Consider the following 25,808-nt stretch of genomic DNA (forward strand, 5'->3'; position numbering starts at 1 on the left):
TAGACTGGTAAAATGGGTGTAGGGTCTAATAGACTGGTAAAATGGGTGTAGGGTCTAATAGACTGGTAAAATGGGTGTAGGGTCTATAGACTGGTAAAATGGGTGTAGGGTCTAATAGACTGGTAAAATGGGTGTAGGGTCTAATAGACTGGTAAAATGGGTGTAGGGTCTATAGACTGGTAAAATGGGTGTAGGGTCTAATAGACTGGTAAAATGGGTGTAGGGTCTAATAGACTGGTAAAATGGGTGTAGGGTCTATAGACTGGTAAAATGGGTGTAGGGTCTAATAGACTGGTAAAATGGGTGTAGGGTCTATAGACTGGTAAAATGGGTGTAGGGTCTATAGACTGGTAAAATGGGTGTAGGGTCTAATAGACTGGTAAAATGGGTGTAGGGTCTATAGACTGGTAAAATGGGTGTAGGGTCTATAGACTGGTAAAATGGGTGTAGGGTCTAATAGACTGGTAAAATGGGTGTAGGGTCTAATAGACTGGTAAAATGGGTGTAGGGTCTAATAGACTGGTTATGTGGATCTCCAAAGCATTTTGACATTCTGCATGAATTAAGCTAAGTCTATTTTCTAATAGTTGACAGATCACATTCTCTTATGCAACACAAATTCTTAGGTTTGATGTTTCCAAACAAAGGCTTACAAAAGAACACTCTGCACTGTTACCACCTTTATAGTGGGAAACTTTTAGCTGAGTTGAAAGATCAAGCCACTAGGTCTGCAGCTTTAACCTTGAGAGGGTTACTTTGGCTGATAAATCCAGTATTCAGTTTTGCAGATTTGTTCTGACTGTGTTTTCTTACAACTGAGACTCTTCTTATGAACAACTGGGTCAGACTTCTGCAATACTTGGTGATGTGAATAGAGAAGACGACCTTCCAAACCAAGTCTGTGCTCTCTCGGGATCAGATTGTGTATTATTTCATTCTGATTGGTGATCAAATTCACCTTTGCTCAAAGACTTCCCATCTGCAAGATTGATAACTAGGGTTGTCCCCTTTTATTATGTCTAAAACCAAACGGATGAAGCTTATAAATGGACATGGAAGCAATCTAAGAGCTATTGGTAAAATCCTTCAATGTGTCTTTTTAACAGATATTGAATATTTTGTTCTGCAGTTTCAGTTGCATTATTACTCGTCTTTTTTCTACTCGACATTTAAATACCTATACCATGTGAACCATGACTACCACTTGTCCAAACACGCCGAACATCTCTGAACTTAAGCTTTGTGGTGCTATTTGATGCCTGTTCCATCCAACCATGTCGAAACTTCAACACATCATTGAGCTCTACAGATAATCATAATACCATGGCAAAGCAATAATAGACATTTTATTCAACCAATTCAAGTGTCTTTTATTTCTGCATCAGGTAATTGACATTTCAGCGTATTTGCAGCTCAAATGTTAGTAACGTGTTGCATCTTTGCCTTCTGAGAGGAGTAATACGGCCCAGAAATGGACAAAAGCCCGACCAAGTGGAAAAACAAGGTAGATGATAACCCAAGAGATAACCGTCTTTGAAAGTGTTTAATACAAAGATTTGTGTTCCATAAGAGAATATGTAACGTGACGGAATTTTTTTTTAACTTTGTGGTCTTGCACTTTTGTAATGGGTGATGAGAGGCCTATCCTTGTCTTATTCTTTCTTTCAAGCGATTTGACATTCCCTTTTCCACTTTTCTAATTACAGACGAAGACCGAGGAGCAGATTGCTGCAGAGCAAGCATGGTATGAAGCAGACAAGGTGTGGCTGGTCCACAAAGATGGCTTTTCATTAGGTAATCCTAAATGGCAATTTTTATTTATTATTGCTTCTGCAGTAAATTTCCATTATTCATGCAACTACAGGAAATTTTGGTTTATCCGGAGGTTGTATGTCCGGAACACTCGCTCTAACGGCAAAAATCGGGAGCCGTTTTCTATACGTTTTTTTAGTTCTCGTTCTTTTTTTTTCCCAGTCAGGCACTGCAAGGTCTGTAGCTATAGCAACAGCTTCAGATAGAGACGCTTGCAGCTGCAGCCGACTCTTTAGAAGCTGTTGCTAAGCAACAGTGTTTGTTGTCAGATACGGAGATGAAAACCTCCGTATGCTTCAACATTAACTTTGTATGTCCGGCAGTTTTGATAGATCGGCAACACGTCGGTGCCGGATATCACAAAGTTTCCTGTATACTTTTTTATATATTGTACAACATATTATGCTCTAAACTAAGTCTTGAATTGAGATACAGCTATGATAAATTAGACTCTTATATTTTGAGACTCCATTATAAAACATTCTTGAGCTTCAATAGGAAAGTGATCCTCAGGAATAGTCACTTAAGTATTTTATGAAAAGTATAGTCTTGTATTTATAGAATTACTCGTCAATCTCAGCGATTTTGAACACGGAGTTAAGCCCAAGGACAGCATTCATGTAAGCAGGGTTAGAAAGTGGGTTGTTCTGGAGTATTTTAAACCAACACTCGACACAAGGTTTTAGATTGCTATTCAAATGGTCTTTATTACACCGGTGGGGAGACAATCTCTACTGGCGCACGGGGAGACAATCTCTACTGGCGCACCAGGAGACAATCTCTACTGGCGCACCAGGAGACTTCTCCAAATTGATACAGTAAGGGTTACATATTTATGCATTCAAAAGTCGTGGTAGCCTTGTGCATAATCCCGTTGCACTGTTTTAATTGGCTTAAAGCCCATATACACCTTCATGGATTGGATTACATATCTTAAGGTGTACACATGCAAGCTGCATAACTAATTGTTAACCTAAACTGCTGAGCAAAAATAACATGTTATCATTGTGACCCAGACAGCAAACCACAAGAGCAGCTTAGGTGCACAAAGAATGTTTTTCTTAGAACTGGTGTCTGTCTAGACGGCCAGCTTTGACTGCACCTCACGGATGTGGTTTTTCATGTCTGCTACTGCCACTTGCACATCACTATGTGAGCTGTCGGTGTGCTTTCCCCACTTCATGGGTGCATAATTGGACCAAGGTGGGGAAGGGAGGTGAGAGGAGGGAGGGGTAGAAGGAATGGGTAGTGGAAAAGGAGGATGGGAGAATTGAGGGGAATGGCAGCGAGCAATGGGGGTGGGGTGGGGAAGGAGGGGCACAAGAATGCATGTTGTGCAGTAACCTTTGGCTCTGTGTGGGAAATGGTCTTGGGGTGGTGTGGGTGGTGGTGGTACAGTGAGAATTCAGTCAAAGGTGGGAGCGGGGATTCAGGCACAGGAAGCCAACCAGAGGAGTAGGATGTGGATGACTTGCAGAGGAAGGGGCGTTCAGACCACCAGGTAAGGGGGCGTAAATGCAGCCAGTCAGGCATTCTGTGCTGAGAAATGGGAATTGAGATCAGCAAGTGAGGAGGGCTGCTGAGGCATGGGATATCCAGTCAGCAGGGGAGTGGTCACCAAGGAAATGGAAAGCCAGTAGCAGAGGGTGAGGAGTGCTTTGGAAGGGGCACTCATTGGACTTTGAGGGTTGAGGTATGGGAAGGCCAGCCAGCTGGGAAAGGGATGCCGAGGAAGGGAAATTCAAGGGCGCGCCATACTTGAGTCTGCCTTTCTTCTGGGGAAAACAGAAAATGGTATTTTACAAAAGGTAAATCGTGCTTGACTAATCTACTGGAATTTTTTGAGGATGTAACTGGTAAAATAGATAAGGGAGAACCAGTGGAAGTGGTGTATCTGGACTTTCAGAAGGCCTTCGATAATGTCCCGCATAAGAGATTAGCATGTAAAGTTAAGGCACATGGGATTGGGGGCAAGGTATTGACTTGGATAGAGAACTGGTTGGCAGACAGAAAGCAAAGAGTTGGAATAAACGGGTCTTTTTCCGAATGGCAGGCAGTGACTAGTGGGGTACCGCAGGGATCGGTCCTTTGGACCCCAGCTATTCACAGTATATATATAAATGATCTGGACAAGGGAACTAGATGTAATATCTCCAAATTTGCAGATGACACAAAGCTGGGTGGGCGTGTGTGCTGTGAGGAGGATGCCGAGAAACTCCAGGATGATTTGGACATGTTGGGTGATTGGGCAGAAACATGGCGGCAAATGCAATATAACGTGGATAAATGTGAGGTTGTCCACTTTGGTGGCAAAAACAGGAAAGCAGATTATTATCTAAATGGCAATAGATTGGGAGAAGGGGAAGTGCAACGAGTCCTGGGTGTCCTTGTGCACCAGTCGCTGAAGGTAAGCATGCAGGTGCAGCAGGCGGTTAAGAAGGCAAATGGTATGTTGGCCTTCGTAGCGAGAGGGTTTGAGTACAGGAACAAGGATGTCTTGCTGCAGTTGTACAGGGCCTTGGTGAGACCACACCTTGAGTATTGTGTGCAGTTTTGGCCGCCTTATCTGAGGAAGGATGTTCTTGCCATGGAAGGCGTTCAGCGAAGATTCACCAGGCTGATACGTGGGATGGCAGGAATGACAAATGATGAGAGATTGGGTCGATTGGACGTGTACTCGCTGGAGTTTAGAAGAATGAGAGGTGATCTCATTGAAACTTATAAAATTCTGACCGGACTGGACAGACTAGATGCAGGAAGGATGTTCCCGATGGTCGGGGAGTCCAGAACCTGAGGACACAGTCTAAGGATAAAGGGTAGGCCATTTAGGACAGAAATGAGGAGGAATTTCTTCACCCAGAGAGTGGTGAACCTGTGGAACTCTCTACCACAGAGGCCGCGGAGGCCAGTTCATTAAATATATTCAAGAAGGAGTTGGATATATTTCTTAAGGCTAAAGGGATCAAGGGGTATGTGGAGAAAGCAGGGACCGGGTACTGAATTTGGATGATCAGCCATGATCGCATTGAATGGCGGAGCAGGCTCGAGGGGCCGAATGGCCTACTCCTGCTCCTATCTTCTATGTTTCTAACCAGGATCTGGAAACTGAGGCCGCAAACCTGTGGCCTACCACTACAAGTTAATTCATCAAACCGTTTTAGCTGATTTCTTCAACTGCTACTTTATTCGACAAATATCTAATTTGCACAACTGTGATTCTAATGGAGTAGATGGGCCACAGTTGCTGTTGTTGCTTACTAAATACCTCAGTTGTTTTCATTGACTTCACTTCACAAAATTCCTAGATTTAGCTATATACAAAGCAGAAATGTGTATATGTTTATAATTTAATATCAACTTCAGTTTGCTCAACTTTCTTCTCCAACTCTAATCTCAAGTTGGTTTAACAAAATTGATGGGGTGGTAAATAGCGAGGCGGGAAGCCTCAGGCTATAGGACGATATGGATGGGTTGGTCAGATGGGCGGAACAGTGGCAAATGGAATTTAACCCTGAAAAGTGTGAGGTGATGCATTTTGAACGGACTAATAAGGCAAGGGAATACACAATGAATGGTAAGACCCTAGGAAAGACAGAGGATCAGAGGGACCTTGGTGTGCATGTACATAGATCCCTGAAGGCAGCAGAACAGGTGGATAAGGTGGTTAAAAAGGCATATGGGATACTTGCCTTCATTAGCCGAGGCATAGAATATAAGAGCAGGGAGGTTATGATGGAGCTGTACAAAACGCTGGTAAGGCCACAGCTGGAGTGCTGTGTGCAGTTCTGGTCGCCACACTATAGGAAGGATGTGATTGCTTTGGAGAGGGTGCAGAGGAGATTTACCAGGATGTTACCTGGGCTGGAGTGCTTCACCTATGAAGAAAGACTGGACAGGCTGGGGTTGTTTTCCTTAGAGCAGAGAAGGCTGAGGGGGGACCTGATTGAGGTATACAAAATTATGAGGGGCATAGATAGGGTGGATAGAAAGGAACTTTTCCCCTTAGTAGAGGGGTCAATAACAAGGGGGCATAGATTCAAGGTAAGGGGCAGGAGGTTTAGAGGGGATTTGAGGAAAAACTTTTTCACCCAGAGTGTGGTTGGAATCTGGAACTCACTGCCTGAAAGGGTGGTAGAGGCAGGAACCCTCACAACATTCAAGAAGCATTTGGATGAGCACTTGAAACGCCATAGCATACAAGGCTGCGGCACGGCACGCTGCAGTACTGTAGGCCTTCCTCCCATTGTTAAGGGGGAGGGGCCTGCAACAGCGCGATCCCCGCTCGCGAGTGCTGGCAAACGAGCCCGGCACCAAGGAGAAGTGCCTGGCTCTCGGGAAACAGCCGGCAATGCCGCGGGGGGGGGGGGCGCAACTGCGGCGTTCGCTACCAAATATCGCGAATGGGGCGCTGCGCACACTGATGACGTCATCGGTGGCGGCGCAGCGCAAATGGCTAACGCCACCATTAGCGCCCCTGCTGAATATCGCGGGAGGCGCAGCCAGTGGCGCGACAGCCACTGACTGCCTCTTTAGGCGCTAACAGGTGGCGCTACTCACCCAATTTTCCCCCCTATGACTCTAAACTGCAATTTAAGAACACAAGAACATAAGAAATAGGAGCAGGAATAGGCCACTTGGCCCCTCGAGCCTGCTCCGCCATTCAATAAGATCATGGCTGATCTTGGGCTCAAAGCTACTTCCCTGCCCGCTCCCCATAACCCTTCACTCCCTTATCTTGCAAAAATCTGTCTATCTCCACCTTTAATGTATTTAATGACCCAGCCTCCACAGCTCTGGGGCAGAGAATTCCACAGATTTACGGCCCTCTGAGAGAAGAAATTCCTCCTCATCTCAGTTCTAAAAGGGCGACCCTTTATTCTGAATCTATGCCCCCAAGTTCTAGATTTCCCCACGAGGGGAAACATCCTCTCTGCATCTACCTTGTCGAGCCCCCTCAGTATCTTATGTTTCAATAAGATCACCTCTCATTCTTCTAAATTCCAATGAGTATAGGCCCAACCTGCTCAACCTTTCTTCATAAGTCAACCCCCTCATCTCAGGAATCAACCGTGTGAATCGTCTCTGAACTGCCTCAAATGCAAGTATATCGTTCCTTAAATAAGGAGACTAAAACTGTACACAGTTACTCAAGGTGTGGTCTCACCAATACCCTGTACAGTTGTAGCAGGATTTCCCTGCTTTTATACTCCAACCCCCTTGCAATAAAGGCCAGCATTCCATTTGCCTTTTTGATTACTTGCTGTACCTGCCTACTAACCTTTTGTGTTTCGTGCACAAGGGGGTACCCCCCAGGTCCCTCTGAAGTGTAGCATTTTGTAAACTCTCTCCATTTAAATAATAATATGCTTTTTTATTTTTCCTGCCAAAGTGTATAACCTTGCACTTTCCCACATTATACTCCATCTGCCAAATGTTTGCCCACTCACTTAGCCTGTCTATATCCCTTTGTAGGTTCTTTGAGTCCTCTGCACAACTTGCTTTCCCACCCATCTTTGTATCATCTGCAAACTTGGCTACATTACACTCAGTCCCTTCATCCAAGTCATTAATGTAGATTGTAAATAGTTGAGGCCCCAGCACCTCCCTGTGGCACTCCACTAGTTACCATTTGCCAACCGGAAAATGACCCATTTATCCCGACTCTCTGCTTTCTGTTAGTTAGCCAATTCTCTATCCATGCTAATATATTACCGCCAACTCTGTGAGCTCTTATCTTATGCAGTAACCTTTTATGTGGCACCTTATCGAATGCCTTCTGAAAATCCAAATACACCACATCCACTAGCTCACCCTTATCCACCCTGCTCGTTACATCCTCAAAGAACTCCAGCAAATGTGTTAAACATGATTTCCCTTTCATAAAACCATGCTGACTCTGCTTGACTGCATTATGATTTTCCAAATGCCCTGCTACTGTTTCCTTAATGAAGGACTCCAGCATTTTCCCAATGACAGATGTTAGGCTAACTGGTCTATAGTTTCCTGCTTTCTGTCTCCCTCCTTTCTTAAATAGGGGTGTTATATTTGCAGTTTTCCAATCTGCTGAGACCTCTCCAGAGTCCAGGGAATTTTGGTGTATTGCAACCAATGCAATCCACTCTCTATGCAGCCACTTCTTTTAAGACCCTGAGATGCAGGCCATCTGGCCCGGGGGACTTGTCATCTTGTAGTCTCATTATTTTACCAAGTACTTTTTCCTTAGTGATAGTGATTGTCTTTAGTTCCCCCCTCGCTGTGGACCCTTGATTATCCATTATTGGGATGTTGTTAGTGTCTTCTACCGTGAAGACAGATGCAAAATATTTGTTCAGAGTCTCTGCCATTTTCCCATTCCCCATTATTAATTCCCCATTGTCGTACCCTAAGGGACCAACGTTCACTTTAGCTACTCTCTTCCTTTTTATATACCTGTAGAAGTTCTTACTATCTGTTTTAATATTTCTTGCCAGTTTACTCTCACAATTCATCTTCTCTCTCATTATTTTTTAGTCATCCTTTGCTGGTTTTTAAAAATTTCTCAATCCTCTGGTCTCCCACCAATCTTGGCAACATTGTATGCCTTCGTTTTTAATTTGATACTGCGGCGGTGCCACTGGTTGTCCCTTACATTGAGACACATAATTCCCTTTAACTTACCTTACTGTATGTTTAACTTACCTTTTGGGGACGTTGCCCTTTTAACTTACCTGTTGGGCCATTGCCCCTTTAAGACGCGCCCTAGCGCGCTGACGTCACGTCACGTACAACGTGATGTGCGTGCGCCGGCACAGCCCGGCCTAGCGTCTTCGGCCTCAACGGCCAGCCGACGGGAGCGACGCGAGCTTCCGCTCCCGCGGCAAGCACCGGCACAGCCCGGCCTCCCGACTTCGGCCTCAACGGCCAGCGACGCAACGACGCGCATCACGTGATGCCCTAAGCGCGGGAAACGCGAACAACGTGATGACGCCACAACACAAACGCGATGACGTCATCACGCTCCCCACAGGACTGCGAACTCAGTCCTCGTGGAGTCCCCGCTGGGACAAGACCTACACCACGGTGCTCCTACAGTCAGCCATCTTACCTGCTATCTTACCTGCTGTAATTAGTCTGTTCCTGTAAATAAACAACTTATTTATAGTTCGTCGAAGTCAAACTCTCTTATTTAGTGGCGATCTACACGAACCGCTACAATACCATCCTTTACTGCCTTAGTTAGCCACAGATAGTGCTCCCTTCTCTTAAAATCTTTCTTTCTCACTGGAATATATTTTTGTTGAGAGTTATAAAATATCTCATTAAATATCCGCCAACTGCATTTCAACTGTCTTACCTTTTAATTTAGTTTTCCAGTCCACTTTAGCCAGTTCTACCCTCATGCCATTGTAATTGCCTTTGTTTAAGATCAGGACACTGGTTTGAGATAGAACTTTCTGACTCTCCAACTGAATTTGAAATTCAGCCATGTTATGATCACTCTTTCCTAGAGGATCCTTTACTATGAGATCATTTATTAATTCTGTCTCATTACACAGTACCAGATCCAAGATAGCCTGCTCCCTGGTTGGTTCAATTACATACTGTTCTAGGAAACTGTGGTGTATGTGCCTTTAAGAGCCCCTGTGTACTGTAATGCCGGTAGTGGCCACTCGGGCTATATAAGCCTGTATAGTGTCTTGTATCTGTTAGTTCACCTCCAGACTTTGTCCAGTAAACACCTGTAAACCAACTCCTGCATTCCGTGTCTTTATTAACACACGGATACAACAGTGGCGACGAAGATGGGATACGGACTTACCTGCAATTCGGCAGCACCTCAAGGAGATCGATTCCTCAGACGAAGGAAGAAGAAAAAAGAAAAAAAACTGTGGTTTCACCAGCTAGCCGGGCTGGTGGCAGGTACTGCAATAATCCTTCCTGGGCGGCGGGCTGGGGCTCGATCGGCTGGCTCTACAGCGGGGCCAAGCAGTGAAGGCGCAGGCAAACAAAGACGAAGGGTAGAGCACTCGGGAGACGGCCAGCTCTGCAAAGCAGGTCAGCGTTCGGACCACGCAGAGGGCGGGGAAAGTCCCAGAGATTCTGGCGGGAACAAGTCTCCGACTATAAAAAAAAATATTTGTATAAATAAAAACCGCAGAGAACAGTGTTGTCAGCGGCGGGAAAGCGCGGGAGGCGCCATTTTTTTCAGCAAGGAAGAAAGGAAAGCGCGGGAGGCGCCATTTTTTTTTTCAGGATGCCTAAGACTGGCAATATTACTGCTTTCGATAGTGATGTAGAGGATTGGACCACATATGTGGAAAGAGTGGAGGTATATTGCACAGCAAATGGAATAGAGGATGATAAAAAGGCATCGATACTCCTAAATCTAATGGGCGCAAAGACATACGGGCTGTTGCGAAACTTAATCACTCCAGCCAAACCGATGGACAAGAATTTTAAGGAGATTGTTGATAACCTACAGGAGCACTTAAACCCAACACCGCTGCTGATAGCGGAACGGTTCAAATTCTTCAGGAGGAATCAGCACAAGAATGAAAGTAACGCTGATTACCTCACCGAATTAAGGAAGCTATCAAAGCACTGCCAATTCGGAGCAGGCCTGGCAGATTCTCTTCGAGACAAATTCGTCTGCGGTCTCCTAAGTGAAGGAACACAGAAAAGGCTACTTTCTGAGAAAGATTTAACACTGGACAAGGCTTTCAGTATGGCTGTATCATACGAAGCAGCAGCGAGAGGAGCTGCAGAGATACAGCAAAAGCCACAGGATTTCGGCACCCATGAAATGACACAGGGTTTCGAGAGATGTTATCGGTGCAGCAGATCCACCCATGACCAAAGGGACTGCTGGTTCAAGGACAAAGCATGCTGGCAATGCGGAAAGATGGGACACATTGCACGTGTATGCCGATCTGGAAACAAAAAATCCACTGACAAAAAAAAAATCAATAAAGAAAAGTACAAAAAGGTACAAATGATGACGGACAGTAGCTCCGAAGACCAGAAGAGCGATAGCGACTCCGGAAACAAGAGACTAAGCTGTCTCAAATTACATAATGTAATTGCCAAAGAAGATTACCAGACCATTTGGGTTACCCTCACGATAGCAGGGTCCCCAGTTAAAATGGAGCTAGATACAGGATCAGCTCTGACCGTCATAAGTCGACAGGATTACGAGCGGCTATTTCCGCATATACCCTTGAAAGACACATCCATTATCTTAAAAACATATACGGGGCAGAAAGTATACCCCAGAGGGAAAATAAGGGTGCCTGTTGTATACAACGGCAAGGAAATACAGAAGTTGTATTTATACGTTCTGCAAAATGGTGATCCACCGCTGTTGGGACGTGAATGGATCAGAAAGATACGTTTAGACTGGCACTCCATTCAGGCACTGACGGTGACCAGTAAGAAAAAAAATGATGATGACATCATACCTGAACGATTGAAAGACATCTTGGCCAACGCCAAAGAAGTGTTCCAACAGGAACTAGGAACCTTGAAAGGTGTCACCGCCTCAATAAAGGTGGAAGATGCGGCAATTCCCAAGTTTTTTAAGGCAAGGCCGGTGCCATACGCAATTCGTCCAGCAGTCGAGGCAGAGCTGGAGAATTTGGAAAGGACAGGCGTGTTATCCAAGCTAGATTGGAGCGAATGGGCAACGCCCATCGTCCCGGTCATGAAGAAAACTTTGAATAATGATAAATCTGAAGAACAGAGAAAAATTCGCATCTGTGGGGACTTTAAGGTGACTGTAAACCCGGTCCTTCACACGGTACAGTATCCTCTTCTGAGGATAGAAGATATTTTCGCCTCACTATCCGGAGGGATACATTTCAGAAAAATTGACTTGGCACAGGCATATCTACAGATGGAGGTTGAGGAGGTCTCTAAAAAGTATCTCACAATAAACACACACAAAGGCCTGTACCAGTACAATTGACTGGTTTTCGGAATAGCATCAGCTCCAGCTATCTGGCAAAGAGCTATGGAACAAGTCCTGCAAGGGATTCCTGGGACTCAATGCTACCTAGACGACATCCTTGTAACAGGAGAAAACGACAATGAGCACCTTGCCAATTTGGAGCAGGTGCTCACTAGGTTGAGAGAACGGGGCCTACGAGCAAACCGCCCCAAGTGTGAATTTTTCCAGAAACAAATATCATATTGTGGCCACATAATTAACGAAGAAGGGTTGCATAAGTCCCCTGAAAAAATTGAAGCGGTCATAAAAGCCCCAGCACCTGAAAATGTCTCACAATTAAGGTCGTTCCTGGGATTGATAAATTACTATCATAAATTATTACCGAACTTGTCAACTGTTCTGCACCCTCTTAACGAACTGCTACAAACTGGAGTAATTTGGGAATGGAGCGAGGACTGTAAACGTGCCTTCCATAAATGTAAAGGCTTGATCACGTCCAAGGAAGTTTTGGCTCATTACAACCCATCACTGCCAATCAGACTGGCTTGCGATGCATTCCCTTACGGCGTAGGAGCGGTATTATCGCATAGATTCCCTGATGGCTCGGAGCGGCCGATAGCTTTTTGCGTCACGCTCATTGAACTCAGCTGAGCGTAACTATGCCCAGATCGACAGGGAAGCACTCAGCCTGGTATGGGGAGTGAAGAAATTCAACCATTACCTACACGGACAAAAATTTACCTTGTTGACTGACCATCAACCCCTCGCCTCCATATTCAACCCTAAAAAGGGCGTTCCCATTATGACCGCACAAAGGCTACAGAAGTGGTCCCTTTTCCTAGGGGCACACCGATATGACATAGAATACAAAGGATCAAAACAGCATGGAAATGCTGACGGTTTATCGCGCCTACCGTTGCCAACGGTAGAAGAGGCACCTACAGTGGACCCAGTGGAGATGTTCCACTCAACCATAGTGGAATGTCTACCAGTAACAAATTCTACCATTGAAAAGGAAACGATAAATGACCCGACTCTCTCTCTCTCTCTCTCTCTCTCTCTCGTCTACGATTTAACGGTGAAGGGATGGCCAGCACATGGCGAACCACTGTTGCCAGCATTCTCGCAAAGAAGAGAACAGCTGTCAGTGTGCCGAGGAACCTTGATGTGTGGATCCAGAGTGGTGATTCCACCCAAACTCCAGGATAAAGTGCTAAAGGAGCTTCATGAGGGGCATCTGGGTGGAGTGAAAATGAAGAACCTAGCCAGAGCGTTTGTGTGGTGGCCAGGTATCGATGGAGACATCGAAGAAATGACCAAGAGCTGCCTGGGATGCCAGAAGGTCCAAAACGTCCCACCACAAGCCCCTCTACATCCATGGGAGTGGCCCTCATCTCCATGGCAAAGGGTACACATCGACTTTGCTGGTCCATTTATGGACTCAATGTTCTTAATCGCGATTGATGCACACTCCAAGTGGCCGGAGGTAATAAAGATGTCCTCCACCACCATGGAAAAAACCATCACAGTATTAAGGACCATATTTGCCAGGAATGGGCTGCCTGAACAGATCTGTTCTGATAATGGACTGCAATTTGTGTCCGAAGAATTCAGAAAGTTTTTAAAAAAACAATGGGGTTAAGCACTATACATCCGCCCCATACCATCCCGCCACCAATGGATTGGCTGAAAGGTTTGTCCAGACTTTCAAGAAGGCCATAAAGGCTATGGGTAATGAAGGCATTAATCTACAGCATAAGGTAGATAACTTCTTGTTTGCCTACAGGAATGCAACACATATGGTTACAAACCAAACTCCCGCCATGATGTTTTTCAATAGAAGACTAAGATGCCGGCTGGATTTGATCAAGCCAAACATCAGAAGGGACGTAGAGATCCGGCAATTTCAAGGCATGAATGAAAGGCCAACTAGAACCTTCCAGATAGGTCAACAAGTTTTGGCCCGGGACTACCGTACCGAGAAATGGCAGCCTGGAACTATTTGCACACGACTAGGACCACTGATGTATACCGTGGACATTGGAGAAAGCATAATAAGGCGCCATGCTGACCAGATCATAGAGTCATCCGAAAAGGGACAACCTACACCACCACTCTATACGCCTAATGATGACGTAGAGATACCCATAGTATCTACCTCCGATCCGGTGATACTGGAACCAGATGAACCCGACACTGGCATTCAAGCCGAATCGACCTTGCCAAAAGAACCTACTACACCACCGAAAACTACTACACCACCGAGGCGTTATCCGGACCGAGTCAGGAAGCCTCCAGAAAGACTGACTTATAATTGATTAACTGCAGCAAATGTTTAGATTATTGTTCTTGTACACATGTTAATAACAATTACTTAAAATGTTATGTACTGGTTATCTAAAAGGGGAGGAATTGTGGTGTATGTGCCTTTAAGAGCCCCTGTGTACTGTAATGCCGGTAGTGGCCACTCGGGCTATATAAGCCTGTATAGTGTCTTGTATCTGTTAGTTCACCTCCAGACTTTGTCCAGTAAACACCTGTAAACCAACTCCTGCATTCCGTGTCTTCATTAACACACGGATACAACAGAAACCATCCCGGATGCACTCTGAACTCCTCCTCAAGGCTACCATGGCCAATTTGATTTGCCCAATCAATATGGAGATTAAAATCACCCATGATTATTACCGTACCTTTTTTTTTTTTTACAGGCCTCCATTATTTGTTGATTTATACTCTGTACAACAGTATTGCTACTGTTCGGGGGCCTGTTGACTACGCCCACCAGAGACTTTTCCCCTTACTATTTTTTATCTCCACCCAAACTGATTCTACATCTTGATCTTCTGAACCAATATCACTTCTCACCACTGCACTGATCCCATCCTTTACCAACAAAACCACCCCACCTCCCTTTCCTTTCTGTCTATCCTTCCGAATTGTCAAATACCCTGGAATATTCAGTTCCCAGCCCTGGACACCCTGCAACCACGTCTCTCTAATGGCGATCAGATCATACCCATTTGTATCTAATTGTGCCATCAACTCATCTATCTTGTTACGACTGCTGCGTGCATGCAGATATAGAGCTTTTAATGTATTTTTACCATTTCTCCTTGTTTTGACCCCATTTTGTGTTGCAATCTTATTTTTAAACATTCTGTCCCTTCCTATCACATTCTGGTTATTATTTCCCCCATCTCCTGCTCTATTGTTTTCTCATTTCTCATTGACTTTTTAAATTCCCGCTCACCTGGACCCTCCCCTCCACTATTTAGTTTAAAGCCCTCTCTACAGCCCTAGTTATTCGATTCACCAGGACTCTAGCCCCAGCATGGTTCGAGTGAAGCCCGTCCAAACGGAACAGCTCCCTCTTATCCCAGTACTGGTGCCAGTGCCCCACAAATGAAAACCCATTTCTCCCACACCAGTCTTTGAGCCACTCGTTCATTTCTCTGATCTTATTTACCCTATGCAAATTCGCTCGTGGCTCAGGTAGTAATCCAGAGATTATTACCTTTGTGGTTCTGCTTTTTAATTTAGCCCCTAACTGCTCATACTCCCTCAGCAGAGCCTCTTTCTTTGTCCTACCTATGTCATTGGTACCTACGTATGTCAATTCTCAAAGAAATTAGAATTTTAGATGAAATTATAATATCTGTGTGCAAGTGGAATGGCAGAAATGACAACTATTCATTGGAATTAGTACGTATAAATGAGATATAGAGCTATGCTTTTGTACATTTCAGTGTGCTTAATATTTTAAAGTAATCTGCTGTTGTTGCAGCTGCTTATTTAAAGACTGATGCTGGAGATTCCAACCTCCCAGAAGGTAAAGTGAAAATTAAACTGGATCATGATAGAACAGTACTGGATGCAGATGAAGATGATGTGGAGAAGGCAAGTACAGTATATTTTCCCAATTGACTACAATCATTTTTTAATTTTTAATTATTGATATTCTGAAAAATGTCAACACCCTTCAGTGTATTGTTACGGTGTTATTTGTGACAGTTTTTTGCTTCCCTTTGTGAGTGAATTGTTAAATCTACTGAATATACAGTAATCCTCAATCGTATCCCTTGACTTAAGAAAACTACTCTGCACTTGGTCTAAGCGTTAAACAAAGCTATAATCAACTGTTTTACAACATGGAGATCTAGTTGTGTCCTTCACTAGTTCCTGTAAAAGAATGTCCTGAGCAAGCTGGGTCCATGCCCGAGTATTTATACTCTCCCTGGACAGTGCCACCAGCAGGCCGCCCAGTATTATTTCATAAGTCATTTCCACATGAATGACAAGATTCATGTCATCCCTTATCAATCCACTGAATAGTTTTAGCTGGGTTAAGGTCCAGGAGTACTCCTGTGCACACATGGGTGAGGGGGGTGGGGGTAGGAGTGGTGGTGGGGCCCCCAAGCCTTGGCTCTGCCAACCTGCACCTAAACTCTCTGGACTTATTTAAGTGGGGTGAGTCCTAGCAGGCAAATAGAATTGCTATATGTGTAGATTTCTCAAAAGCCTAGTTTGGAGACTTAAGTATAGCAATGAGTCACCTTGCTTTTAACTTCCTCCCTATGAGGAAGGGGAAAGCTCTAAGCTTTTCTGTGCTTCCCCATGGACATAGTCAAGACAGAAACATGCTATGTGGCTAGTTTGCCACTGAAAATCCTCTTTTGTCCACTCTCTACACACAACTCCGCTGCCATGCTTCTATTTCAAAAAAATCTAAATAAAGGCTTGTTTTCTTTGCCTAAGTACTTCTTGTTACATTTAACAGGCAAATCCACCAACCTATGACCGAGTGGAAGATCTTGCATCCTTGTTGTACCTTAATGAATCCAGTGTTCTGCACACATTACGCCAACGTTATGGAGGTAACCTAATCCACACATATGCAGGGTCAAATATGATAGTGGTGAATCCCCTCAGCTCTCCTTCAATGTATTCTGAGAAGGTATGTCTTTAGAATATTCCTGTGGGATGTTCTTTAATTTATTGTGGACCATTGAATTGCAGTATCACACTGATTGCAGAGACACCTTCAATTAATTTAAATGATTTTAGCTCAGGTACAAAATACTATTCATACTTAATATGGGGAGCAAATTGCCCAAACACTACATGAAAGTCATACAGTTAATTCAAAGTTGTATTTTGTTTTCAAATATTTCAACTTACTGAATTAAGCAATTTAAATAAAATGACAGTTTGTTGGAAAAAAAAGTAAGCAACTTTGAATTAAGAGTACTGTACTGTATTTGCATAAAAGTAGAGGCAGCTCTTGAACATTAGGTAAGCCATCTAATTGTTCACTTGGAAATTATTTGTTCTAGCTTAAAAAAATACCTTTACATGAAAATATATACTTCACTGTTAGTGTTTCTAAGGCCTAAACCATCTGAGAATTTATACAAATTGTTTTTAATCTCTCAGCCTTTAGGGAATTCAGCACTCCCAGTACTTCTTACTGTGGACATCACTTCACTAGCTCTATGTGTAAAAGAAATACACATGCCACAAAACTCCATATTACTTTATAAACTGATTAAAAATAGTTTGAATGTATGAATCTGACATTCTCTAAGCCGTAGATCACCAGTAGAAAAACTCTAGTCTCCCTGTGCAGACTATTTTATGCCATGTTACAGTGATGCCAAAATAAACTAATAAACTTACTCTCAACATCAATAATAACCCTAAATTTTATTTTAATTTTTAACTTGTTCTAATGCTGATTCCCTACTGCAAGTATAAAATATTAAACTTGCCTTTGTTCTGCCTCTTTCCATCTAATGTTCACATTGGAGATGGATTTTTAAAATTATATTTTTTTCATTGTCCATAAAACAATTTTGAAGACTGGTCTGATATTTTGAATAACTTAGAAACCATATTTGTAAAGAAGAATTAATGATTAAAATAAATCCCAAATAAAAATAAATGGTGTAAACTCTACTAAAACGTATACAAAAAATCATCTGATCAGTATTGGTTTTACACAGATTTAGGAGGCAAGTCACTTTCCAGTGCAGTTAAACGACAACTTTCCAGTGAGGCCTGCTGCTGTTTGGAAACTGTATCCATTTTGTGTGTGTGTGTGTACGTATATATGTTGAGGTATAAATTTTGTCAGCATTTAATTGTGTTAACAAGTCGGCATTTAATTGTGTTAACAAGTTGTTTAATAGTTGGTGATTCGATTCTTCATTTAGCTGTCCTGTAGTCACTGCTGTTGAAATAGGGCAGCTCAGATCCTTGCTTTGGCAGTAAACTATACTTGCGTTGCTTTAGTTTCCAGCATAAATGAGGTTACAAATTACTGGTACATTAATTTTATAGAGAGGCGGCCAAGAAAACATTTGTGAGCCTTCCCATAGTATCCTGTCAGTTTCTCAAATAAAAAATGTAAACTGAGGTGTGTAGGTTATTTGTGAATCCCCAAATATTGCTTACATATTGCTGTACTTGCAACCATGAAATCCTTGTGTGCCTACTGTATATTGAGAATATTACAACTCCTGAAACTTAAGAGCATGCTGGGCACTGAATTGAGCACAGAATAAAAACAAGATTGACTTGTAAAGAGGGCAAAAACGTATGCAAACACATTTTCTGTTCAGGATGATCTAGAATTGTTGGCACTGTTAAGTTGGGTACCACAGTTTGCTGCATGTTACTTTAAAAAGCATCCAATGGCAACACACAAGCTTGATTTAGGAACAATAAATTGCACTGAGAAGTTTGTAAATTTATTTAAAGGAGAAGGAAAGGCAATTTCTATGCCTCCCATTTCTCATCTACATGCTGCCCCTTGGTGACATCATCCGAAAACACAGCATCAGTTTCCACATGTACGCTGATGACACCCAGCTCTACCTCTACTACTTCTCTCGACTCCTCCACGGTCTCTAAATTGCCAGACTGCTTGTCCAACATCCAGTTCTGGATGAGCAGAAATTTTCTCCAATTAAATATTGGGAAGACCGAAGCCATTGTTTTTGGTCCCTGCCACAAACTCCGTTCCTTAGCCACTGACTCCATCCCTCTCCCTAACATCACGAGGTTGAACCACACTGATTGCAACCTTGGTGTCATACTTGACCCTGAAATGAGCTTCCGACCACACATCCGCGGTATAACTAAGTCAGCCTATTTCTACCTCTGTAACATTGCCCGTCTCCGCCCTTGCCTCAGCTCATCTGCTGCTGAAACCCTCATCCTTGCCTTTGTTACCTCTAGACTTGACTATTCCAACGCATTCCTGGCTGGCCTCCCACATTCCACCCTACGTAAACTTGAGGTAATCCAAAACCCTGCTGCCCGTGTCCTAACTTGCGCCAAGTCCCATTTACCCATCACCCCCTGTGCTCGCAGATCTACATTGGCTCCTGGTTAAGCAGCGCCTCGATTGCAAAATTCTCATCCCTGTTTTCAAATCCCTCCGTGGCCTCGTCCCTCCCTATCTCTGTAATCTCCTTCAGCCCCACAACCCCCCCCCCCCCCCCCCCCGCCCCCGAGATGGCTCGCTCTTCTAATTCTGCCCTCTTGAGCATCCCTGATTATAATCGCTCAATCATTGGTGGTCGTGCCTTCTGTTGCCTGGGCCCTAAGCTCTGGAATTCCCTGCCTAATCCTCTCTACCTCTCCGCCTCGCTACCTCTCTTTCCTCCTTTAAGACGCTCCTTAAAACCTACCTTTTTGACCAAGCTTTTGGTCACCTGTCCTAATTTCTCCTTATGTGGCTCGGTGTCAAATTTTTTTGTCTTGCAATATTCCTATGAAGCACCTTGGGACGTTTTACTACGTTAAAGGCACTATATAAGTACTTGTTGTTAGGGCGAGGATGGAGAGAGAAATCCTAAGATCTGATTGGGGAAGAATCAATATAGGACTAATGTGTATGGTGCTTAATGGAAAGTATTGTTGAATTTGTTGCTTAGTTGAAACCAATAGACCTCCCATTTTGGGTCTATTCTACTCATTTACTCCAAGATATGTGCTATCAAGAGAGCACATGTGTTCTGTGGTGTTTTTATTAACTTTAACGGAGGCCAGGCCTTCAGACTGGCTTTGGAGCTATCTAATCTTCACCTGGGCAGTGTGGCTTAAACTGAAACCACTATGATTAGATTTTGTTTTGTTCAAGAAACTGACAGGTACAGGATCATAAACAGACTTGTGTCATTATCCCTTTAAAATTACCATGAAATTTAATTAAATTTCATATTAAATGGCTGTGTGTGAAATTCTAGCCACGTAAATGCCGCAAATACATCCATGTTTCTCTTGTTAAAAGCATTTTTGCAATTTACTTAGTAATCTGTACAAAAGCTGATTATGTGTTGATGTTTTAGGTTATGCACATGTTTAAGGGGTGTCGCAGAGAAGATACCTCTCCTCATGTGTATGCTATTGCACAAGCTGCCTACCGAAATTTGCTGACTACCAGACAGGACCAATCCATTGTTCTTTTGGGCAGAAGTGGCAGTGGGAAAACTACAAACAGTCAACACCTTGTTCAGTATCTGGTCACAATTGCTGGGAGCACAGGAAAAATCGTGACTGGTAGGGGAAAAACGAATCTGCAAATGTTTGATCTTTATTATGCCTAAAGCCTATTATTGCTTAATATTATAACATTAGTAATGTAAATCCACTGGAGCCTTGTTTCTGGTTATATGAAGCTCCATGTAACCAAAATTAGTTTTTTTACCCATCCTTTTTGTATGTTCAAAAAAAGGGACAAAACAAATCCATATGCTTACAAATATTAGTAATGCATCAATACCATGTAAAATAATGGAATTGATCATTAGGAGTAAAATTCACAATTACCTGCATGATAACCTATAAACAGCCAATATGAATGTAGAAGGAGGATCATGCTATCTGATCAACCTCCTTGACTTCTTTTTCCACGAGGAAGTGACCTCTCGCGTGCACTGTGGAAAGCCTTTTGGCATGATTTTCTTTGAATTCCAAAAAGAATGTGACCAAGTTTCTCGTGATCTTAAATAATAAATATTATTCTTATTGATCTTAAAGTGGTGGAAGTGCAAGGTAAAACTTGAGAATGAATAAGAAATTGTCTGAATTGTATGAAGCAGCAGGTACTTGTTAGTAGCAATAACTGGATGGAGGCCAGTTCTAAGTGGGGTAGCCCAGGGATTCGTGTTTGGACCCCTATCTTTCTAATTTGAATTAATAAATTGGGTTCAGAAACTAAACGTAAACTGGTCAAATTTACAGATGATGCCAAACTAAGAAGGGCAAATGATTTTAAGGAGTAGATTCAATGCACAACATTTCAATCACTGTGCAGCAGTAGTCGACAAAACATAATAGAATGCTGGACTACATAGCCAAATCAGTGGAGTACAAGTCAGAGGAAGTCATGTTCAAACTGTATGGTGCTCTGATCAGACGACACCTAAATATTGCATGCAATTGTAGTCATCAAGACAAAAGGGAGACATTTAAGCTCCGAGAAGAGCAATTGGACTGATTCCAAGCAATAGAGTACTCGGAGCACTCTTGCTTCTGAGTCAGAAGGTCATGAGTTTATGCCCCACGCCAAATACTGAAGCATATAATCCAGGCTGACGCTTCAATGCAGTTGGAGGTTCTGTCTTTCAGACATTTAACCAATTTCCATCTGCCCTCTTGGGTAGACATAAAAGAGCCCTTGGAGGTATTCAAACACAAGCAGGGGATGTCTCCCTGTTGTTTGGCCAACATTTATCCCCCAATCAATATCAGTAAAAACAGATTATTTGGTTATTTATCGTACTGCTGTTGTGGACCTTATTGTCTGCAAATTGGCTAGTGTTTGCCTACATTACAGTGAACTTCTTTGGGATGTCTTGAGGTCATGAAAGGTCCCATATAATGCAAGTTCTTTCTTTCTTTCTTAAGATACTAAGTAATATAGACAAGGTAGATTCTGAACTCTACTGCAAAGTGAACAGAGTGTAAGTGCACAGGAACGCAGGTTCACATTGTTAAAAAGCAAAATTGGGACTGATGTCAGGAAGTTGTTCTTCACACAAAAAGTAGTCAACGTGTGCAATGGACTTCGGTTAGTACAGTGGATGCAAAACCCATAGGATTATTTAAGAAACCATTGGATGCCATAATGGGCGAAGTAGGGTCTTTGTGCATGGATAAGCTAAGCTAAGACAAATCACTTTCCTCATCTGTGTTTCGAATGTGATCAATTTAGTGAATTATTTACCTTTCCATGGAAGCTAAGCATTTTAGACCTTCAGTCAGACTTCCCACTGGTCTAGTAGCACACAGGCAGCCTGCTTGTATCCTTTATTGGCTCCATACATTCATGTAGAACTTGGTATTTGAGAGTGACCAGCAGGCTGATGATAGCTGGTTAATGCTATCTACTCGATCAGTACTTATTTTTCCCTGCCTTGGATGACACTGGATTGGTAATACATGCTTTTCAAATCATTCACTTGTATGTTAATATATCAAGGTATTCCAGTATGCATGAAAACCTTGTTCAAAAGTTGCATAATAGCAACAGTGCTAGGTGTGAAAGGAGATCAGAAATATTGCATTTCTTTTAGACAGGAATTATTCACTGAACTGAAGCTATATCCTGCCTGGTAGCAAATGTATTTACATCATTTTATTAAGTGTTGCATTGAACGTATTCCTCCTTTTAAACTTCCACTGATCAATGTCTCTGTTATATTTTTCAAACGTATAGTGGAGAAATGGCAGGCTGTATGTTCTGTTTTGGAAGCCTTTGGCAATAGCCCTACTAGTATGAACAGCAATGCCACACATTTTTCGCAGATTGTCTCACTTGACTTTGATCAGGCTGGTCAGGTGGCTTCAGCTTCTATACAGGTAAGAAATATATTACCTTTCTGTTCTATGGTTGTTGTGGTGTATGTGCCTTTAAGAGCAATTATGGTGTATGTGCCTTTAAGAGCCCCAGGTGTGCGTAATGCCGGTAATTGCCACTTGGGCTATATAAGCCTGTGTATTGTGTATATCCTTTAGAAACCCCCCCCAGACTTGCTTAGTAAATACCTATGAACCAACTCCTGTCTTCAGTGTCTTTATCTACACACGGACACTACAGTGGCGACGAAGTGGAAACGGACTTACCTGCAATTCGGCAGCACCTCAAGGACATCGATTCCTCCAGCGTCCAGAAGACTCAAGGAAGTAAGAGAAACTGTGGTTTCACCAGCTGGCCAAGCTGGTGACAGGTACTGTGCTAATCCTTCCTGGGCGTCAGGCTGGAGCTCCAGCGGCGGGCTCTACAGCTGAGACAGGCAGCGAAATCGGAGGCAAGCAATAACGGACTGGGAGGGTGCACTCGAGAGACGGCCGGCGCGGCAAGCAGGTCAGCGTTTAGACCTCCGTCGGGAACGAGTCTCCAACAGTGAATAAACGGAAACCACAGTAAAACAGCGTTGTTATCGGTAGCAGCGGCGGGAAGGCGCGGGAAGCGCCATATCTTTTCTGAAATGCCTAAATCTGGTAATATTGAGGCTTTTGATGGCGAAATAGAAGATTGGACCACATACGTGGAAAGAGTAGAGGTTTATTGCACTGCAAATGGAATAACAGATGAAAAAAAAGCTTCAATACTTCTGAACTTAATGGGCGCGAAGACATACGGGCTGTTACGAAATTTAATCACTCCAGCCAAACCAAAGGACAAGACTTTTAAAGAAATTGTTGATACCCTGCAGGAGCATTTAAACCCAACACCGCTGCTGATAGCGGAACGATTCAAGTTCTTCAAGAGAAATCAACACAAGAATGAAAGTAACGCTGATTACCTAACCGAATTAAGAAAGCTATCAAAGTACTGCCAATTCGGAGCAGGACTATCGGATTATCTTCGAGACAAATTTGTTTGCGGTCTCTTAAGTGAAGGAACACAAAAAAGACTGCTTTCTGAAAAAGATTTAACATTGGACAAAGCTTTCAGTATGGCTGTATCATACGAAGCAGCAGCAAAAGGAGCTGCAGAGATACAACAAGAGACACAGGACTTCGGCACCCATAAAATGACACAGGAGTTCGGAAGATGTTATCGCTGCGGCAGATCCACCCATAACCAGAGGGACTGCTGGTTCAAGGGCAAAGCATGCAGGCAATGTGGTAAGATTGGACACATTGCACGGGTATGCCAATCTGGACAAAATAAATCCACTGACAGAAAACAAAAAATCAATAAAGAAAAGTACAGGAAGGTACAAATGATGACGGACAATAGCTCCGAAGACCAGAATAGCGATAGCGACTCCGGAAACAAGAGACTAAGCTGTCTCAAATTACATAATGTACTTGCCAAAGAGGATTACCAAACCATTTGGGTTACCCTCACAATAGCAGGGTCCCCAGTTAAAATGGAGCTAGATACAGGATCAGCTCTAACCGTAATAAATCGACGAGATTACGAGAGGCTATTTTCGCATATACCTCTAAAAGACACATCCATTATCTTAAACATATACGGGGCAGAAAGTCTACCCCAAAGGAAAAATAAGGGTGCCTGTGGTATACAACGGCAAAGAAATACAAAAGTTGTATTTATACATTCTACAAGATGGTGGTCCACCGTTGTTGGGACGTGAATGGATAAGGAAGATACGTTTAGACTGGCACTCCATTCAGGCACTGACGGTGACCAGTAAGGGAAAAAACAATGATGACATCATACCTGAACGATTAAAAGACATCTTGGCCAACGCCAAAGAAGTGTTTCAAGAGAAACTAGGAACCTTGAAAGGCATCACCGCCTCAATAAAAGTGGAAGATACAGCAATTCCAAAAATTTTTAAGGCAAGACCGGTGCCATACGCAATACGTCCAGCAGTCGAGGCAGAGCTGAAGAATTTGGAAAAGGCAGGCGTATTATCCAAAATAGATTGGAGCGAATGGGCAACACCCATCGTTCCAGTCATGAAAAAAACATTGAAAAATAACTCTCAGGAACAGAAAAAAATTCGCATCTGTGGGGACTTTAAGGTGACTGTAAACCCGGTCCTTCACACGGTACAGTATCCTCTTCCGAGGATAGAAGATATTTTCGCCTCACTATCCGGAGGGAAACGTTTCACAAAAATTGACTTGGCACAGGCATATCTACAGATGGAGGTTGAGGAGACCTCTAAAAAGTATCTCACAATAAACACACACAAAGGCCTGTACCAGTACAATCGACTGGTTTTTGGAATAGCATCAGCTCCAGCTATCTGGCAAAGAGCTATGGAGCAAGTCCTGCAAGGGATTCCGGGGACTCAATGCTACCTAGACGACATCCTTATAACAGGAGAAAACGACAACGAGCAACTTGCCAATTTGGAGCAGGTGCTCACTAGGCTGAAAGAACGGGGCCTACGAGCAAATCGCCCCAAGTGCGAATTTTTCCAAAATCAGATATCATATTGTGGCCACATAATTAATAAGGAAGGGTTGCATAAGTCACCTGAAAAAATTGAAGCAGTTATAAAAGCCCCAGCACCTGAAAATGTTTCACAATTAAGGTAATTCCTGGGATTAATAAATTACTATCATAAATTTTTACCGAACTTATCAACTATTCTACACCCTCTTAATGATCTTCTACAGACAGGAGTGATTTGGAAATGGAACGAAGACTGTAAACGTGCCTTCCATAAATGTAAAGACTTAATCACATCCGAGAAAATTTTGGCTCATTACAACCCATCACTACCAATCAGACTGGCGTGCGATGCATCCCCTTACGGCATAGGAGCGGTATTGTCCCATAGATTCCCCGATGGCTCGGAACGGCCGATAGCTTTTGCGTCACGCTCATTGAACTCAGCTGAGCGTAACTATGCCCAGATAGACAGGGAAGCACTCAGCCTGGTATGGGGAGTGAAGAAATTCAACCATTACCTACACGGACAAAAATTTACCTTGCTGACTGACCATCAACCCCTCATCTCCATATTCAACCCTAAAAAAGGTGTCCCCATTATGACGGCACAAAGACTACAGAGGTGGTCCCTTTTTCTAGGGGCACACCAATACAACATTGAATACAAAGGGTCAAAAC

The 25,808-nt window shown here is 43.3% G+C and overlaps 1 protein-coding gene across 13 annotated transcripts in view; it reads left to right on the plus strand.

Annotated features, from left to right (window-relative positions):
- myo18ab (myosin XVIIIA b) overlaps nt 1–25,808 on the plus strand; it is a 256,934-nt gene that overhangs the window by 111,879 nt on the left and 119,247 nt on the right. For all 13 annotated transcript variants that reach the window (XM_085965003.1, XM_085965000.1, XM_085965001.1 and 10 more), the window contains 5 exons: nt 1,707–1,794; nt 15,525–15,637; nt 16,518–16,694; nt 20,095–20,305; nt 22,467–22,609. In XM_085965003.1, the coding sequence (XP_085821129.1) occupies nt 1,707–1,794; nt 15,525–15,637; nt 16,518–16,694; nt 20,095–20,305; nt 22,467–22,609 (732 nt within the window). The remainder of the gene's footprint in view (nt 1–1,706; nt 1,795–15,524; nt 15,638–16,517; nt 16,695–20,094; nt 20,306–22,466; nt 22,610–25,808) is intronic.

This window comes from Somniosus microcephalus, chromosome 22, assembly GCF_052327205.1.
Source record: "Somniosus microcephalus isolate GS21.2 chromosome 22, FLI_Smic_1.0, whole genome shotgun sequence".
Classification (NCBI taxonomy): domain Eukaryota; kingdom Metazoa; phylum Chordata; class Chondrichthyes; order Squaliformes; family Somniosidae; genus Somniosus; species Somniosus microcephalus.